The 20676-nt window shown below is 37.3% G+C and overlaps 3 protein-coding genes across 3 annotated transcripts; all 3 read left to right on the forward strand.

Moving 5' to 3' along the window:
- The first annotated feature begins 1821 nt into the window (after positions 1–1821).
- Positions 1822–5235, forward strand: LOC114714554 (2,3-bisphosphoglycerate-dependent phosphoglycerate mutase-like). The gene is made up of 8 exons (XM_028899305.1): positions 1822–2020; positions 2470–2729; positions 2954–3177; positions 3616–3734; positions 3822–3978; positions 4094–4195; positions 4283–4402; positions 5028–5235. Exons 2-8 carry the CDS (start codon positions 2471–2473, stop codon positions 5070–5072), a joined length of 1026 nt encoding a protein of 341 aa, XP_028755138.1. The 5' UTR covers positions 1822–2020; position 2470; the 3' UTR covers positions 5073–5235.
- Positions 5236–9791: 4556 nt separating this feature from the next.
- LOC114714523 (uncharacterized) lies at positions 9792–11309 on the forward strand. Its single transcript, XM_028899265.1, has one exon. It carries the CDS (start codon positions 9792–9794, stop codon positions 11307–11309), a length of 1518 nt encoding a protein of 505 aa, XP_028755098.1.
- Positions 11310–18759: 7450 nt separating this feature from the next.
- On the forward strand, positions 18760–20676 carry LOC114714485 (type I inositol polyphosphate 5-phosphatase 5-like). The gene is made up of 7 exons (XM_028899225.1): positions 18760–18806; positions 18880–18984; positions 19107–19671; positions 19737–19930; positions 20022–20130; positions 20196–20344; positions 20432–20676. The coding sequence occupies exons 1-7, from the start codon at positions 18775–18777 to the stop codon at positions 20661–20663; spliced, it is 1386 nt and encodes a 461-aa protein (XP_028755058.1). The 5' UTR covers positions 18760–18774; the 3' UTR covers positions 20664–20676.

Genomic DNA, 20676 nt, shown 5'->3' on the forward strand with positions numbered 1-20676 from the left:
GTAGCTCTTGGTGTTTGTGAAGGGATATGGATCACAAGACTCTTAAAAGAACTCAGAATCACTTATGAAGGCCCACTCTACTTGTAGTGTGCGACAATAAAGCTAGCATTGAAATGACTAAAAACCCCATCTTCCATGACAGAACTAAACATGTGGAGATTGACAGACATTTCATCAAAGAAAAACTAGAGGAAGGCATCATCAACTTGTCCTACATTAGATCATCTAATCAAATTACGGATATAATGACAAAACCATTAGCAATAATCCAGTTTGAAGGTCTTCGAAGCAAGCTGGGAATGTTAGATATTTATTCTCCAGCCTTAAGGGGAGTGTTAGAATCAAAGACCTATCTACTAGTCGTTGCAATCATATCCCTATATCTTCTACCCTTTCCTTTCCTAGTACCTAGAATCTCGGTCAATAAGTGTGGCAAATCATATGTAATCAATCATATTTAATGGGATCAGATTTCTAGCTATCCTGCAAAAGGAAATCTAATTCCTATATATGTACACTTCTATATTCAGAAATACACACAGAATTCAAAAATACATTTCCCTTTTTCAATACTTCTTAGAGGGTGTTTGGATAAAAACAAAACTATGATTTTAAAAATAATTTTACAATATACAAAGTAAATATGTAAAAAAGTTTATTTCAATTTGCCAAAAAGTGTTTTTAAAAAGTACTTCCAAACACCTCTTTAATTATGTTAAATCTCATAGTTTTTTAAGATGAACCCTACGATATTTCGTTGTTAATTAATTTGAACTCATATATCATGATAAACCGCCAAAAATTTTCCTCATTTGACTTGTAACTTATGGAATTGGCCCCACCCCCCGTTCTAAAGAGTTAAGCTAAATTTTAAGAGGTTTTAAATTATGTTCCACCTTCCACGCATCGGTGTCTTCATGTAATTTTGTGAATTTTTTAATGAGTTATTTTGCAACATATTTAATCAGTGTATTGAAATCCGGATTGGACCGGCTAGTTCAGATCGGAAACTGACGAATCGGCCTCGTAACCAATCCCATTGAGCATTAAAACGGAAGTGAACTGACTCGGTGTGACCCAGATCATCTTGGGACAAACCGATAATGACCCGGGTAACCCACTCGATTTGGTGGGTTATCCTAGTTCCCTTTTTTTTTAAAAAAAAATATTTTGATGATTTTTTTTTAAAAGCCGTTGATATTTAACTATAGGGAGGAATATTTTTTTTTATCATACTTTGATATTTTGTTGAGATGAATATTTAGTGATTTTGGTAGTATCTTGGTTGCCTTTTTTTTTTGAAAAAAAGTTTATTTTGATGACTTTTTTTTAAAAACTGTTGATAATTAGTACTTAGTGATTGAATAATTATGTTCATATATCTATTTTGATATTTTGTTGGGATGAAAATTTAGTGATTTAGTAGTATGATATTATAAGAAATTGTAAATATGTGATTATTTTACTAGCACTTCAAGATATTATATTAATATCTAGTTCTTAGTAAAAATTTAAATTATTTTTTATTTTCTTTATTTCTTACCAGTTTGACATCTGACCCGTTGACCTTTGACCTATTTTCTTGACCGGTTCAATTACTGGTCCGGTTTTCAATACTTTGTATTTAATATATTCATTGTATTTATTAATACAAATAGGATGGTCTAGAAGTAGCTGGCAAAAAAAGAATATGGTCTGAAAATGATGTATATCGACTATCATATTCAAAACGACGCCGTAGAGACCAGCGTGCAGCGTCGGCATTTTGTAAAACGAATATCGCCGTCGGAGCAGGAGCGGGTGATCTTTGAAAACTGAAAAGAAACCGCCACGCCACACTTTCGATGCTTCCCGGCTTCTTTTCCCTTTCCAGTTTTACTTTGCTGTACTGCGTTTCAGTTCACGCAATCGTTTCTTAAAGAAGAGGGGAAACAAAGAAAAGCAGAGTTCCATCGTTCTCTCTGTTAAGATTGTCTCGAGCGTTCTCAGTTTCAGCTTCTCCACCCCGTCAGCGATCCATGTAAGTTTATGTCAATCCCCTAATTTGACATTTGGGTATTATTCAGATTTCAGTTGCTCTGTAACACGTTTGATACTTCTCACTGTGATGTCATAGGCTATTGATGGTCGTTAATATTGCTTCCCCACCCCGAACTGTATGTATAACAAGGCTTACGGGGTCGCACCCTAGTGGATTCTTGTCATGGGATTCGAAATCTCTAGGGAACGGAAGAATGTAACTTATGTGATTATTCTGAAAACTTTGGTTATGCTAATTTGACACGCACTTTCCCCATAGCTATTTTTAATTCGAGATCACCGGGAAAGAACGAATTTTTTTTTAAGTGAAATATAACCAGTTCAGAGACTTACAAAAATCTTGTCAATCTTTATAGTGGGAGAGATTCTGGTTCATTCTTCTGATGAAAATACTAATGTGTTTTTGTTCGTGGTCCATTGGATTATCAGTATGGCAGCTGCTTTTTCTTACCATTCCGTGGGGCTTCATGGTTTGGGCTCCGATGCTTCTAGCTTTTCCACAGGATTAGGGAATCTCTCTGTGAGATTCCTCTCAAGGCATTTGGAAGGCAAAACTGCACTTTTCCGAAAGGAGTTCCATACATCTCTCCAGCATAAGCTGCACCTTAATCATGGATCAATATCCTATTCTTCTACTGCGGATTCTACATCAGTTAACGATGTTCTTAATATTTGTCAGGACTCATCAAGTGAGTGATAGTTTTCCAGATGATTCGTGGTATCTGTGTGTTGCACTACAAATGTTGTTCTGTTTGCTCGATATCTGATAACTTATGCATATACTTCCGCTGTAAATTATGTGTCAATAGCCCAATTCTGTCATAATTTTTAATTACTCATTCTGATTGAGAAAGAGGGCTTTAATGCTTTTGCTTTATCTTCTTATTGGCGGGTATTCTAAACTTGTTTTTAGCTGAGTCTGCTTTGATATTGATTCGGCATGGCGAATCTCTGTGGAATGAGAAGAACTTGTTTACCGGATGCGTTGACGTGCCTTTGACCAAGAGAGGTATAGAAGAAGCAATTGAAGCTGGTAAGAGGATTAGCTATATACCAGTAGATGTAATTTTTACATCTGCTCTGATTCGAGCGCAAATGACTGCTATGCTTGCGATGACTCAGCACCGCCACAAGAAGGTATGTGGCTTGCGCTCTCTAAAAAACATTATTGAAATTTACCAGTTACACATTTCAAGAATATGCTTAATGAAAATGGGTGTTAGCTAAATTACAGCTTGATTGACAGCACTGCTCTAGATCATTCTCTGTCTTCCAAATGTGCAGATTTTCTTTTAAGAGGCTTTAAGTAAAAGAAGAAATGGCGTGTTTATGAAACATTATTTGGCATACATTCATGTCGTACGACTAAGATCAGAGTTTTCTAGGTCCTCGGTTTTTGGCATACTTCTAAACAAAACTTTCATCTGCACTGCAGATTAGAGGTGTCAAACTTCACTTTATATCCTCCTGAATTGAAGTAAAATTAAAAAGTGAACTCTCTTTTCTCTTGTTATTTTTTCTTTGAAAAGCTAGACTTTTTCCCCCCTCTTCAAAAGCCAAATGCGTGCTCTTCAGGTGCCCATTATCATCCATAATGAGAGTGAACAAGCAAAAACCTGGACGCAGGTTTTCAGTGAGAAAACCAAGAAGCAGTCTATTCCAGTTATAACAGCTTGGCAATTGAACGAAAGAATGTAAGGACTATGAAAAGTCTTGCCCTATTTATTGTTTAATGTAAATGTCAAATAAATTTGATGGAACAACCCTTCTTTCTTCTACAGGTATGGGGAGCTACAGGGTCTAAATAAGCAGGAGACTGCAGAAAGATACGGCAAGGAGAAAGTGCATGGGTGGCGTCGTAGTTATGATATCCCCCCTCCCAATGGTGAGAGCCTAGAAATGTGTTCCCTGAGAGCCGTTGCCTACTTTAAGGATCATGTGCGTACATTGTTTTTCCCCTAACATTAAACATGAGATTTTTTTTTTTTTTGGTTACTTTATCTCTTGGAATTATATTGCCATGGAAGTTGATGCTAAGAAGCATGCATTGTAGATTGAACCACAACTTAAAGCTGGAAAGCATGTGATGGTTGCTGCACATGGGAATTCTCTAAGATCCATTATAATGTATCTTGACCGATTAACATCACAGGAGGTGCTAAGCTAAGTTCTCTCACGTCCCTCGTTATTTCTTGTTAATAAAGATAGGGCCAATATTAATCTAACCTTTGTGGAGAAACAGGTCATTAACTTGGAATTGTCGACTGGGTTACCATTGCTTTACATATATAAAGAGGGAAAATTTATCTGTAGAGGAAGTCCTGTGGGGCCTACAGAGGCAGGTGTTTATGCATATACTAAGGTACGATCAATTAGCCTGGTGTTAACTTGATTTTTAGATGAATTGACAGTAATTGCTTGTAACTTCGTGAAGAAGTGATGCTCTGTTTGGGCTGCAGACCTCATCTTTGCAAGTGGTCATGAAAGTATGAATATCGGTTTGCCGTAGCCTTCGTCCTGTATGTTTATGGGCATATTGCCTTTTTCTCATTTTTTCAGCTATAGGAACTGAAGTTGAATCTATAACAAAATGGGAAAGAAAGGAGGGGGGAGGGGGGGGGGGAGAAAAAGAAACCTTACTACTTGCTAGGCTTAACCTCGTATAGTTCATGATAGTGCTGTTTTGGTAGAAACGGGGACCGTCACCATTAAATTGGGCAGTTGTCAATCCAAAGTTGCAAATCAAGTTTGCAAAAAGGCTTAATGGAAACTATATTATCCCCTAGGTTTTAATAAATACTAAGCATGATTCAGCCAGTCTGAAGACATCAATTGTCCTGTAATTCCATTTTATGAAGGGAGATACCCTCTTTTGCTCACTCTGATTGAATTGTCTTAATGATATTCCCCCTCAGACTTCGGCTTTGTTCATCTCACTGAGCCTATTTGATAATCCCAATGCTATATGTTTCCAATGGTGCTTGCAGACCTTAGCTGATTACAGACAACACTTGGATGAGATGGCACATTGAAGTTATTGATCCCTCTCACTTTTTCGGGTTAAAGGTGCGACAATACTCCTAGAAAATTCATTTTTTGTTGCCATAATAGTTTGTTATTCAACAGAGCCGATACACAATATAGACTTCGATAGATAAGCAGAGTTGTGACCATCTTTCTCACACATATTTGCAGGTATAACCTTTAGTTATGTGTGATGGATATCTTTATAGTCAGCCTGATATTGACATTCCATAGAATGAGTTTTCCAAGTGTACAATATCATAACCCGTTGAATATTCTCAGAAAAAATTGATCGAGCTATCGTGACTCTGGTGGTGAACAACATATAGGACTCACCAGACTGTAATATTGCAGTAAATTCCTAAAGCGCTTTGGGGCGGAAAGATAGAGAATCAGATTGTGACTTGTGTTATGTTTACTAATTGCTAAAGCAGCAATAGAATGTGGTTTAGTAGTAGCGGAAGTAAACAAGAGCTGTGACTCTTTCACAGGAATATGATTCTCATATTGGGAGAATTTCTTTATTTTTTTTTCCCCCCAATCAAAATGCTTAATCCAATTTATACTATACTTCATTGAGATGTTTCAACAACGGTTGTTCATTTGTTTCTTCTAATGACAAATCAGCTGTTTAAACCTTCAATTTCGTTACTTTGATATAGAATAGTTGGTTGCTTTAATTTAGATTATTGGTGTTTCTGCATTTTTAACAACTACCGTATGGTGGTACGATTGTAATCGTAATTGCCTAACATTAAAATCCCCTGCTTACGAGATACCACCTCTGGTCCTATCATATTTAATTTTTATTTTGATTCTAAATATAAGATCTTAATTCACTTTATCTCTCATATTTATGTATTTTGTTTAAGATGGTGTGTTAGCCAGTATATTTGATTAATAAGGATATTTTAAGAAAGATAACACTTATTTATTACAAATAACTAATTTAACTTATTTTATTAATATACTCAAATTAGTCAATTAGTTCTTATATTTAGGATTGGAGGTACTACTTGGTTTTGAAATGTGCTTGTGACCCCCCGGGGCGGGGGCTTTGGACAATGAAAGATGCTTGTTAATTATTTCATACCTTTTTTGGACAATGAAGGATACTTGTTAATTACTTATGACGTCTGATATTTTCAACTTAACTGGACCTCTTATATTACTACTTCCGGTCTTTAATATAAGACCCTATTTGACTTTTTGTTTGATTCTAATTATAAGACCCAATTCATTTTGTTCTCATATTTATGTATTTTTTCCAAGATAATCCTTCTAACAATGATAGTTCTAGCCAATACACTTAATTAGCAAGGATATTTTAGGAATGACAACACTTATTTATTACAAATAACTAACTTAACTTACTTCCTTAATCTCCTCAAATAAGTCAACTGGGTCTTATAATTAGGACCGGAGGTAGTATTTATTTGTTTAGTGATGGAAAACTATATTCCACCTGTTGAATTATCCACTAGACTATTGGCCACATATTTTTTCGTGGATTCCAAGTTGAGTTCCATTATTTCTGATTCTTAAACAGTATGTCTTTATATATAATATTTTGTGTGAATATATTGACAATAATCAAAATGACAGACAATCACTTTCATAAAATCATGTGGGTAGTATTAGATAAAATTAAATTTGGGTTGCTTAATTATATTGAATTTAAGTTTAATTTCATTTAAATTTAAGTTTTTTTTTCATTTTTTTAATTTATTAGTTGTATTTTGCTTCAGCTCAATAACGATATTTATTTACTAGTCAAACATTATCGAATTAATCAATACGAATGTGGATAATGAAAAGAACTAATGTTTCTGAGAATTAAATCATACTTTACCTCATACCAATTAAAACCGGTAAGTTAAGGAGTTGAACCGATTTCTTTTAATTTTTGAGAATTTTAATCCATATTTCTAAACTAACAGTTTATATACACGCTTAATAAGCATTGGAAAATGAAGAAAATTGAATAAATAAGCCAGAAATATGTATAAATGTATGTATTCTATTTCTTTTTTTTTAATTATCATATATTATTTTGATTTGGGGGTTTACATTTGTATTCATCAATATATTTCAAGCATATCCTCGTATCTTTAATATAAGATTTATTCAACTGATTTGATTACATTAAAAAAGTTAGGTAATTTAATTAATTATGATAAATATGACATGTTTTTTTTTCTAAAACATCATAATCATCTTTCTTAATATCCTCTCTCATTCTCCTGCTTGATTATGGTTGAGGGAGTATCAATAGGAATAATTTTTTTAAAAAATAAATAAATATGAAAAATAGGTTTTATATTTAGGATGAAAATTAACTCAATAATTAGATCTTATATTAAATACTAGAGGAGTATTGTTTAACATATACCAATTTATTTATAGCTAGTTTGATCACAGTTTTGATTACAACCCAGCCATCGAATCATGAACCAGTGCCTTAACCAAATATTTGAAGCGTTTGATCAAATCATGGTTGTAAAAGTTTCACAGGAGAGGAATTTTGTCTCAACTCTTGTAAAAATATATTTTAAAAGTACTTTTAGTCCCAGCCAAACACCTCCTTAATAATCAGTCTGATTTTCTTAGCATAGAAAAGAACAGGAAAACATTTTACTATATTTTAAAAAATTAAAGAAAGTCCAAAAAAAATTAAAGAAAAAATGAAACAAAAAGAGCTAAAACATAAATGAAATTAGTAAATTAAAATAAAATAACATAGTTACCAAGATTAATATATATGTGTATAAAGCTATTATGTCGCATTGTGTTTTCCGAAGGTAAGCCTTTTTTTGAATGAACTAAGGCAAAAATTTTAATATTCTCACTTTCTTTACGTCCTCCCGTTTTCGTTTAATTTTATATCATATATAACTGACCCAAAAAAAAAAGGAAAAATGCCAGAAAAATGCACCTCCAACTCCAAAAGCCCAAAAACGTCCGCCGAATTTCAGTAATCCCGTTTTGGTACCAGCAGACCATTCTGGGATTATTTTCTTAGACAAAAAGACCAAACCGCCCTCACCCATTACAAAGCGTGGGCACCACATGGGCACCACAATAAACCGCACACCGAAGGAAGATAGGCGGGAAGGAAAGGAGAGAAACGTGCGTGTTCCAGCAGGTCGAAGGTGACGAAAACGTGGTGGTTCGAAAGGGTAAGTGTTTTTCTGGAATCATATGACTGTTTCATCCTCCATGCATGACTGTTGCGGTCTGTTTTCTTCATTTTGGTGGTCCTGCGTTCTGTATGTGGCGTTGAGGGTTCAGAGTAGGTAAGGGGCGGCATTACGTAAGGCATACGTTCTTCATATTGGGGTGTTGGTTTTTCCTTTTTTAGGTGTGAGAATGGTCATCAATCTGAACAAATGAGTTGATTAATGTTAGATAAGGTTAGGGTTCTGGCCAAGTTAGTTTTGTCAGCTTAAGAGGGAGACGATGCTGTAGCAATCGTAAGTTGATTCATCTGGAGGTATTGGTTGTTGTTTTTAACTTGTGGGAATGGAACGTATGAGTCGGGTAGTGAGTGATAGAGTTAGCTTAGTCTGGGACGGTGTTTATAATGATCTGTTTTTGGGGATAGCAGATGGTAGCTGAGGGAAATTGGAAGAAGCGCTGCGATGATCACGTATATAAGTAGGCTGAATATCCATAGTAATGAGGTTGTGAAGGGTGTTGTTAATAGTTAAAGTGGAGTTGTGAAACGATATATTGAAGTTGTTAACTTTGAAAGTAGCTGTGTTGGGTTTATGAAATATCCTTTTTACAGAGATGACATTGTGATGAAATATTTTCCTTGTTTGTTGCAGGGTATAATGCAGAATGAGTTGCAATATTGGGTCAACATATTCAAAGACACTTGCGTTGATTTTTCATCTTGGTGGAAACTTTGTTAATAATGTTGAAGGTGAAATGAGATACAATGGTGGGAGTGTGAGAGTTAGAACGATAAAACAGGGGATAAGATACGAAGAGTTGAGGTTAATGATATTGGAATGGTTTGATATAGATGTTAATATTTGTGACATGAAATATACAGTGAGCCTCGATGATAAGGCATTAGTAGATTTGGTTGATGATAGTGAAGTTGATAATCTTTTTCAGTATAATGACACTAGTGCACATGTGTATCTAGCATTGAAGGAGAGTACACCGGAAGTAATGGATGATCCACAAATGTGAGACTTGTTTTTTTATGGTTATTTTAGTTGTTATTTGTTATATTGTTGTTGTGAATTTGCTAACAAAAGTTGTAATTATGCATGCAGCATTGACAACTACTTGGGATTGTCACAACAAATGTGTTTTTTGTCAAGTAGGGAGAATAATATGGACGGAACAGTTTGTGATGAAAATGGGGGTGACTGTGTAAGAGAAGGCGGTGGGGGATGTCATGTGAGGCTAGTAAGTACAGTAGAGATTGCACCAACACCAATGCCCGAGATGAATGCTGTGAAGTGGAAGGAATTGTTGTTAGGAAAGAAGCAAACTTTTGCAAATGCCACAGAATTCAGAAAGGCAGTATATAAGTTTAGTATTGCAGAAAACTTCGAGTACAAATATGTAAAAATTGTGAGGAATGTGTGCATGTGAAATGCAAAGTTGAAGGTTGTCCTTGGCGGATAATAGCAAGAGTAGCTGCGAAGAGAAGTCCTTTCCTCGTTGTAACTCGACTGAGTAATGAACATGTGCATAATGCCCAAGAGATGATGCAAGTTACACATGGTGGAAGAGCAGCCTTGACATCATCAATTATCATTGAGGAGGTAAGGGATCACACTGAAAAGCGTCCAAATGAAATAAGGAGGACCTTGGCAAGGGATTATGGTGTGAAGTTGACATATAAGCAAGCATATAGGGCTAAGGAAAAAGCATTAGAGGAAATACAAGGGAGGCCTGAACAGTCATACATGTTGATACCATGGATATGTCAACGATTGAAGGAAACCGATGAGAAGACGGTAGCTGAATGGGTAGCAACTGTTAACAATATATTTGAGCGTGTTTTCATAGCATATGGTTGTTGCATAGAGGGTTTTTTGTCTGGGGCAAGACATATACTGTACATAGATGGAACACATTTGAGTGGACCATATAGGGGAACACTGCTATCAGCCTCAGCATATGACGCGGACAATGAATTGTTACCATTCGCGTATGCTATTGTGAAAGGAGAGACTTATGAGGAGTGGGCATGGTTCTTAAACATGATAAAACAGATAGTTGGTGCAATCCAATTAATTATTGTGTCAGATCGTCACAATGCAATAATAGGAGCTGTTGGAGCAATATTTGGAGGTGACCGTCATGCATACTGTTATAGACACGTGAAGGAAAATTTCAGCTCTGAAATGAATAAATTATACAGAGGTAGGAGGAGAACTAGTGGTATTAGTAAGGAAGTTGGATTAAAGTTGCTTGATGACATTGCATATGCAAGGGTTAACGTTGAGTTTGATAAGGCAATGACAAGGATGGGAAATTTCAGTCCTCAGTTACTTCAGTGGCTTAACAATCATGGTGATATTCATAAGTGGGCAATGAGCAAGTTTGCATATAAACGGTGGGATAACATAACAACGAACATTGCTGAGTCATTCAATGCTTGGATTGTAAAGGAAAGGCAGCATAATGTTGCCCAACTTATTCATGAACATCGTGAGAAGGTTGCAAGGAAGATGTTCGCAGCAAGTGTGGCAATGAGGAACTGGAGAAATGGTGTGGGTCCAAACATTGATGGAAAAGTGATGGAAAATGTGGCTAGATCGATTCATATGCATGGTGAACCTTATGGAGGTGGTAGGGTCTGTGTACATACTTCGCGTGGAGCCTTATATGTCAATGTTCAGTCACATGAATGCACTTGTGCTGCATGGCAAATGACAGGGATTCCGTGTCCACACGCTTGTGCTGCAATAAGGGTGGTTCATGCAAATGTGTATGATTTTGTGGAGGACTGTTATAAAATAACATCCCAAGAGAAGATTTATGGGAACACCATGATTCCAGTAGTGACAATTGACAGGCCTAATCCTAATGATTATATGCTGCAAAATATGGGAAACCAAGTGTGGCTATACCCACCTACAACTAGTAGACCTTCGGGAAGGCCAAGAATTAGGAGGCGGGAATCCCAATTCCAAAACAGGAAGATTTACCACTGTGGACAGTGTCATGAACCTGGGCATAGTAAAAGAACATGCAGAAATCCAAACCCAAGTTAAAATTGGTAGTCCACGTGTGGGTTTATTTTGTAAAGGTTATTTTTTGTTGTGGCTTGTAAATATTTTGCAACTCTTCATATTTTTTGGATGAAGGGTTGTGTCATGTGGGAAGTCGACATCGTAAGTCACACATAGTCAGTGAAATGTGTATTTTGATGTCAGTGACAAGAAAACATTAAGTGGGGATGAAATATTAATGTTAGCCTGTCACTGATTGTAAGTACTGTCAGGAAGGATCTGGTTATAGGAAAATACCTATATTGAAGTTGTTATTTCCTTTAACTGTGTTGTTAACAATGACAGAAGTTGCAAGACGAGTCCCCTTATTATTCATGTTTGATATTGTTGCCTTATATTTTATGTTTTTAAGTATGATCATCGTATATGAACTTCATTTGAACTGAGTTAAAAATATGGGTATTACTAATCATTTTGTTTTATGACAGTTGTTAAACTTTTACTCGAGTTGTTGAAACATTATTTAGTGGTTGTTATATGGTTTACTGAAGTTGTAATATGGTGGGTTTAGTCATTATTGGAAATGCTGTTGGGAACGCATATTGAAGTGGGTTTAGTCTGTAAACACGTTTCTAAAGAGGGCGTAAGCACGCCTGTATACCAGGTGGTAACAGGTATACCTGCGTTGTGATAACCTTATACTGACGTTGTTAAAAGGTTAACCGAAGTTGTGAAAAGGGTTTTTTCCCCCATCTTGAGGAAGCTGTTGTGAATACCGATACTAAAGTTGTAAAATTTTAAAATAATGTTGTTAAGGCATACACTGGAGTTGTGAAATTTCTCCCCGATCTTCAACACATTTCCAACGAGGGTGTGGGCGTGCAAGAGACCCGTTAGCTTACGGGTATACTTGAGTTGTGTAAAACCTATACTTAAGTTGTTAAACGCTTCACCGAAGTTGTAAAAGGGGGTATTTGTTTCCATCTTCAGAAAGCTGTTGTGAAAACCTATACTAAAGTTGTAAAATCGTATAATAATGTTGCTAATGCATACACTGGAGTTGTAAAAATTCTCCCCGATCTTCAACACGTTTCCAACAAGGGTGTGGGTGTGCAAGGGACCCGTTAGCTTACGGGTATACTTGAGTTGTGAAAAACCTATACTTAAGTTGTTAAACGCTTCACCGAAGTTGTAAAAGGGGGTATTTGTTTCCATCTTCAGAAAGCTGTTGTGAAAACCTATACTGAAGTTGTAAAATCGTATAATAATGTTGTTAATGCATACACTGGAGTTGTAAAATTTCTCCCCGATCCTCAACACGTTTCCAACGAGGGTGTGGGTGTGCAAGGGACCCGTTAGCTTACGGGTATACTTGAGTTGTGAAAAACCTATACTTAAGTTGTTAAACGCTTCACCGAAGTTGTAAAAGGGGGTATTTGTTTCCATCTTCAGAAAGCTGTTGTGAAAACCTATACTAAAGTTGTAAAATCGTATAATAATGTTGCTAATGCATACACTGGAGTTGTAAAATTTCTCCCCGATCTTCAACACGTTTCCAACGAGGATGTGGGTGTGCAAGGGACCCGTTAGCTTACGGGTATACTTGAGTTGTGAAAAACCTATACTTAAGTTGTTAAACGCTTCACCGAAGTTGTAAAAGGGGGTATTTGTTTCCATCTTCAGAAAGCTGTTGTGAAAACCTATACTGAAGTTGTAAAATAGTATAATAATGTTGTTAATGCACACCAAGCAATGTTCCCACATCGTTTGCCTCAACTTCTTCTGTCCTCCCCCTTAATCGGAACTGATGTGTTGCTGGATCGTACGATTGAATGAAAGCTACAATTAACTCACGTGGGAGTTTGTCAATTTCCACATCCAACAACTTAGAGAATCCTATGTTCTCTATCCTTTGTCTTAAACTTTCATCACTCTTAACAAATTCCGCCAGTGACATGAATTGACGAACAGAGCAACGGGTGAACATTTTCCATACTCTCTTACTCTTCTTCTTCTCCGGCCTCATTTGTTTGGCCCTTTCACTATATATTTTCTTCTCCTTAATAGAGAGCCTTGCCCATGCCTCTTTCGCCTTGTTAGTTCTATCTACTACACCCTTGAATTTTTCCCTTGAGCAAATTCCTCTCTAAATAAGACATACCCATTCCTTGGCCCTTTTGAAGTTGATGTCTCTCCCTCCAACACCATTTTTTCTGCACATTACACATTAATACAAGCATGTCAGAAAACAATTAGGAACTTCTGATTAACAACATCTATATAGTTATTTATAACTTCGGTATGGCTATTCACAACAGCATTTTGAAGAAAACAAACCCCTTTTCCTGACTTCGGTTAGAACTTAACACCTCCAGTGTAGGGATTAACAACATCTATATAAGTATTTACAACTTCAGTATGACTATTCACAACAACATTTTGTTGCAAACACAGACCCCTTTTTTCGACTTTGGTTAGAACTTAACAGCTCCAGTGTAGGGATTAACGACATCTATATAAGTATTTACAACTTCATTATGGCTATTCACAACAGCATTTTCAAGAAAACACAACCCCTTTTTCCAACTTCGGAGTTACTATTTTACAACTCCGGTGTAGGTATTAACAACATATATATAGATGTTTACAACTTCAGTATGGCTATTCACAACAGTATTTTCAAGCAAACAGAGACCCCTTTTTCCAACTTCGGTTACAACTTTACAACTCCAGTGTAGGGATTAACGACATCTATATACATATTTACAACTTAAGTATGACTATTCACAACAACATTTTGAAGAAAACAAACCCCCTTTTTCCGACTTCGGTTAGAACTTAACACCTCCAGTGTAGGGATTAACAACATCTATATAAGTATTTACAACTTCAGTATGGCTATTCACAGCAGCATTTTGAAGAAAACACAGACCCCTTTTTCCAACTTCGGGGTTACTAGTTTACAACTTCGGTGTAGGTATTAACAACATCTATATACATGTTTACAGCTTTAGTATGACTATTCACAACAGTATTTTCAACAAAACACAGACCCCTTTTCCCAACTTCGGTTACAACTTTACAACCCTTGTGTACGGATTAACAACATCTATATATACTTTTACAACTTCAGTATGGCTATTCACAACAGCATTTCCAAGAAAACAAACCCTTTTCTCCAACTTCGGTTACCATTTTACAACTCCAGTGTAGGGATTAACAACATCTATATAAGTATTTACAACTTCAGTATGGCTATTCATAGCAGCATTTTGAAGAAAACACAGACCCCTTTTTCCAACTTCGGGGTTACTATTTTACAACTTCGGTGTAGGTATTAACAACATCTATATACATGTTTACAGCTTCAGTATGACTATTCACAACAGTATTTTCAACAAAACACAGACCCCTTTTTCCAACTTCGGTTACAACTTTACAACCCTTGTGTACGGCTTAACAACATCTACATATACTTTTACAACTTCAGTATGGCTATTCACAACAGCATTTTCAAGAAAACACAAACCCTTTTCTCCAACTTCGGTTACAATTTTACAACTCCAGTGTAGGGATTAACAACACATATATATTACATGACAGTGGGTACATTCACCTTTTTTTCAAATAATTATTTTAAGTTTGGCGCCCTCTACACCTTTATACACACTCCCCCACACCATCACTGTGATTCATACCTTAAATCAAACTATACAATTATACTAATATGCATTTAACTTAGGCTAATAGATGAAAGACAATTATTGTCCATAGAGATAACAGTGTCATCGATGTTAATTAAGCTGACAGGAATAGCTTGGTGGCTGGGCTGGAGGAGTGGGAAATGTGAATGAAAAGAACAAAAAGGTAGAGATAAAGTAGTGATGAAACAGTGAAATCATTAACAAGAAAAGAAAAGGTACGGGGCTGTGGGCTGTGTATGTGGTCCACACTCCTGAAAGTATATCAGTCATCATATGGTGAAATGCAAGCAATCTAGTGGGTCCTCCACTTTCTGCACATTCACTTTGTCATTTTCATCTCCAGAAACTGCCCACTCCCTCTCACACACATTCGATCGACATCTTAAAAGTAGTAGCAATATCAAATATATAACTTGAACAAACACAGAGAAGGAAGAAATGTTAACAAACTTACCTCTGTCTCACCGCAAATTCCTCCTTTTCTCTCTTCCTCACCTTCGATCGATTGCCGCAATGTAGCCGTTCCGTCGTTCTTTTCCTTTCTCTTCTTCGATGGTGACCACCAAACGCTCTTCCTTCGTCTCTTCTCTCTTCTTCGACGCCGGTAGTAGCTTCCTCCTCCGCTCTCTTCTCCTCTCTTCTTCGCTCCGTCGGCTGCAACAGGGGTCGAGAATGAGAGAGTCGAAAAACCGCCTCTGTTCCCACCTTTTGTTTAAAATAACACTGAGGGCGGTTTGGTCTTTTTGTCTAAGAAAATAATCCCAGAATGGTCTGCTGGTACCAAAACGGAATTACTGAAATTCGGCGGACGTTTTTGGGCTTTTGGAGTTGGAGGTGCATTTTTCTGGCATTTTCCCAAAAAAAAAATTAAAATTGGCACTTCATAACAATTGTTGTGGCGTCTAATTTTATATTTAATTTTGTCCCCTGGCCACATGAAAAAGCTCGTAGTTATACTAATATTTTAATTATATGTAGATAACTAGATACACACACACTGGCTCCGTTGCCCTTTTGATCCTTCTGAGCTTTGTAATGTCAAAACCTAAAATTATATACTACCTTCGATCCTTAATATAAGACCCTATTTGACTTTTTGTTTGGTCCTAATTATAAGACCCCAATCCATTTTGTCTCTCATATTTATGCATTTTTTCCCAAGATAATCCTTCTAACAATGATAGTTCTAGCCAATACACTTAATTAGCAAGGATATTTTAGGAATGACAACACTTATTTATTACAAATAACTAACTTAACTTACTTCCTTAATCTCCTCAAATAAATCAACTGGGTCTTATAATTAGGACCGGAGGTAGTATTAAAATATAAATATAAGGGGAAATTAATTTGAAGGTGCTTATAATCTACTTTCATTTTTTTTCCCCCAACAATCTACTTTCATTTTCGAATACTGTCCCTCTATATTTTTTCCCCCTTTTTATTGGGTCTTAGTTTTCTAGCCGTTAGATTCGTTAATCCTGAGGGTTAGTCGGTTGAATAACCATCAACATTGTTAATAATTTCCGTTGGCCACCTCTGAAACGTCACCTTCTCTTTCCCTCCCCCATAACCCTACCCTCTCCTTCGCTCATTCTCAGCACTTCTCTCGACCTGTAAACGACTCACCATTCCTCCCCTGCTCTCCATGACACCTTTCCTTCCCTTGCTCACAGGGTCACCGGAATCCTCTTCAGCCATCCCCACCGTCATGTTTCCTTCACCATCCTTCTCCGCCCCTGTCGGACAATCATGCAACAGAACAACATGAGAGGCAAAAAATAAAAACGATAGTCTAGAAACTTGGAAGAGTTCAGAGTGAGGAATACACTTGGAGAATGATGAAATGAAAACTAAAAAAGTGAAGGATGGGCTCCCCTGTTTTAGCACGAAAAAACAGAGGCATTTCTCGTATCTGATTAAAATGTTGTTTGTACCGTATGAAATTTTGTTACAGACTGGTTTTAGCTGCCTCGTATAATTCATTATCATTCTTTATTTTTAGGAGCATCCCAACAACCATTAATCCCGGCATCATGGTGACACCGTCATCACCATCCCCCGGTGCGGCGTTTCTTTCCTTTAAACCGGCGTTTCTGTCCAGTCTCAGTGGCCTTCGACTTGACCTTAAAGCACTTGGAATGTATTTCTTTGCATTATAGTATAATACACGAGGCGGCTCTCTCTAAGCTGGAGGGGCATGGGCGACGGAAAAAGGAGAGAGCTTACTTGGACATGGTGTTATGGCGGAAGGAGGAGATGTTTCCGTCATTGCTAGCGCAAATCATTGACGGTGTTAATGATTATTTAACAGCAGGACTAAGGGACCCAATGGTAGCAAGTTACGGATCCAGTAAAAAGAAAAATAAGTATAAGAACCTGATTCAAAGTAAAAGAAAATTTTAAGGACCTGCAAATTAATTTTTTCTAAATGTAATTGTCTTGGAGCAATATCTTCTTCTGACTCCTTTGAAAATTCAAAAATCATCTTTCCAATAAAATCAACCCTCGGAAACATATAAAAGATCGGAGGGGTTATGGTGTAAACTGTAAAGTGGTACTCAACGGTCTGACTCTCCTCGGTTCGCTGTCGTCCTGAAGTGTTCCGAAAGCTCAGGCGCCAAAATCTCATTCTTTCAAACACATCCCAATCAACCAGAAAAACCTTTCATTCTTGGCAAACTCATTTTAATTCAAGCAATTTTTACCCAAATGAACCACCAAGACGGCCTTCAACGCCGATGTCAATTCTCGTATCGGATCCTTGAATCCCAGAAAACATGAATGAATGTCTTCGTTTCCATCAGGACGTCCCATCTCCAATGCCAGTTCTGAAATGACGAAGGCTAATTCCGCCGCCCTCAGCCCCCCACACCCGGCTGACTCCTCCCTTGATAATTCTGTCAAGAATGACCGCAAGAAGAAGGTGAGGTTCTTCTTTCTCGTTGTTTCCTCTCCGACGATAATCTCTGTGTGATTTCTGATCGTCCTGTTTTCTTGGGATCAAGTCTATTCTTCCTAAGATATTCGGATCAAAGCGAAGCGGGAGAGGCTCCGATGACGACGAGCTCAAACCAGATGTAGATAGAATCGCTCAATTTCCCGGTATTACACCTCCCTTTCTTCTGGTTTTCCGATTTCGTTTTCTGGTTTTCCTTTCAATAACTCCTTTTGTTTATTTACAAAGATTTAGAGAAGGTGGTTGATTCGAAGAGAAAAGCTTTCGCAAATGTGTCCCCTGCGTCCCCTGTTATGAGAAAGAGTTTCTCAGGTATATGGCTTTTGACTATTCATGTCGCACTTTCTACATAATCCAAAACTTCAATTATTTATTGAAATTTTATTATTATAAAACGATTCCTGTTCATGATTATAATGTAATTAAATCAGATTCCAGGGGGTTTAGGTTAAATAAAGGGTGGGTCAACCCTAGATTCAGGATCCAACCGGTCTGGTACACTACCAGAGCCAAGTACCTATCAAGCAAGATGAAATCTCCCTTATGTCTTCCTGCATTATTATGGTAGCTTACCTAACAACAGTGACTTTTACAATGCTCTACATATAACTAAACAGAAGGCAAGAACACAGAGTGGGGAAAATAAGGCTGTTTCGTTTCATAATTGATATTGACCTTTAATCCCTTTCATCAAGTGGATGACATTCATATCAATTATTGACATTTTTAGGAGATCACTTTAAGAAAAACAAAAGCATCATGTTAACTAATTTCTCATTTCATGTCCAAAGGGGAGACGAGCCCTGCAATCGAAGGCCTAAATCTGTCCAACTTCGAGCAGCCTATGGCTCCTGTTACTGAAATTCAGTCTTTCAGGTAAGGAAAAAAAATGAAGCCGTCATATCATTTTTCTTGTTTTGAACGAATTTTCAAAATATGGAAATTACAGGATCTTTGTTGCTACTTGGAATGTGGGGGGAAAGACACCAAATCAAGGCCTCAATCTTGAAGATTTCTTACTGGTGGAGGGCTCTGCAGATATATATGTCTTGGGGTATGTATCTTCCATAGATTGCACTTGATTATGATTTACTAGTAGTTGATTCACAATGTGGTGTATTTTGTGATTGAACTATAAAGTGCAATGTTGGCCGACGTACTTGTGCATACATACAGGTTTCAGGAAATTGTTCCTCTGAGCGCAGGCAATGTGTTGGTAATTGAAGATAATGAACCAGCAGCGAAGTGGCTGAGTCTGATAAATCAATCACTAAATAAACCCAAAAATGTCTTCTCGGACAGTTCTTCTGATTCTGGAAATGCTTCCAAAACCTCAACACAGAACAACTCGAAGGACGCAAAGCCCCCAGGCAGTCTGAATTTCTTTCAGAAGTCTTCCCTGAAAGAACTGAGCAGAAACTACAGAGCAGATAGCAGCCTGCTCAAGACTTGCAACTGTTCTTTGGATTCACCTTCCAGAGAAAGACGAAGACTAAGAAAGCGTAATGACCTGTTGAGTAAAGTAGAACCTCCAATGTATCGTGATCCTTCCATGGATCAATTCCTCTCAATTGCAGAAATACCACCGCCTCCAAAAGAAACAAAATACTGCCTCATATCAAGTAAACAGATGGTTGGGATCTTTCTTTCCATATGGACTAGAAAGGACTTGGTCCCTCACATCGCCCATCTCAGAGTAGATTCAGTGGGCAGAGGAATCATGGGTTGCCTCGGAAACAAGGTATGACACATTAATTATCATTTGGGACTGATCATTTTGGAGCTAATCGCAGGTTACTTTTGCAGGGTTGTATATCAGTTAGCATGTCATTGCATCAAACAACTTTTTGTTTCGTTTGTAGTCATTTGGCTTCCGGGGAGAAAGAGGGTGACGAGCTGAGGAGGAATGCCGACGTGGCCGAGATCCTCAAAAGCACACAGTTCCCTAGGATTGGTAAGAATCCTTGTCGTCGAGCGCCGGAAAAGATAGTTGACCACGAGTGAGTTATGGGCCTCCCATTATTCTGTCCCTCCCTAATTGTACGTCTGCTCTTCATCTTCCCTATTAATCATTACAGCTACTTCTCGCAGTCGAATAATATGGCTAGGAGATTTGAACTATCGGATCTCTTTGAGTTACGATGAAACAAGATTCTTGCTGGAAGATAATGACTGGGACGCTTTGTTAGAGAAAGATCAGGTCTGTCTATATCCATCCAAAACTATTAATTAATGCATAAATAAACTGATGATATATGTAAACAGCTGAACACGGAGAGAGACGCAGGAAGAGTGTTTAATGGATTCGACGAGGGACGGATCATGTTTGCTCCCACTTACAAGTATTCACAGAATTCAGACTCATACGCTGGAGAAACTGTAAAGTCTAAGAAAAAAAGACGAACACCCGCCTGGTACTATGATCATTCTGCTCAGTCTCTTACTGATACATATTGACGCAAGGGTTGTTAATGTTAAATATGATCATGATGGTGGATCAGGTGTGATAGGATACTATGGCGTGGGAAGGGGATTGAACAACTATCTTACATAAGAGGGGAATCCAGATTTTCTGATCACAGGCCTGTGTGTGCGGTATTTGCTGTAGATGTGGAAGCAAGAAGCAGAAACAACGTGATGAACAGGTTCAGGAAGGGCTATTCCTATGCCTTCCCAAGACTAGAATACGACGACACCTGTGTAATTCCTCAGAGGCATAGTTTCTATGATTAGTTTCTTCTTCACC

Source organism: Neltuma alba, unplaced genomic scaffold (assembly GCF_004799145.2).
Source record: "Neltuma alba isolate B1F8T4 unplaced genomic scaffold, ASM479914v2 tig00011509_pilon, whole genome shotgun sequence".
Lineage (NCBI taxonomy): Eukaryota > Viridiplantae > Streptophyta > Magnoliopsida > Fabales > Fabaceae > Neltuma > Neltuma alba.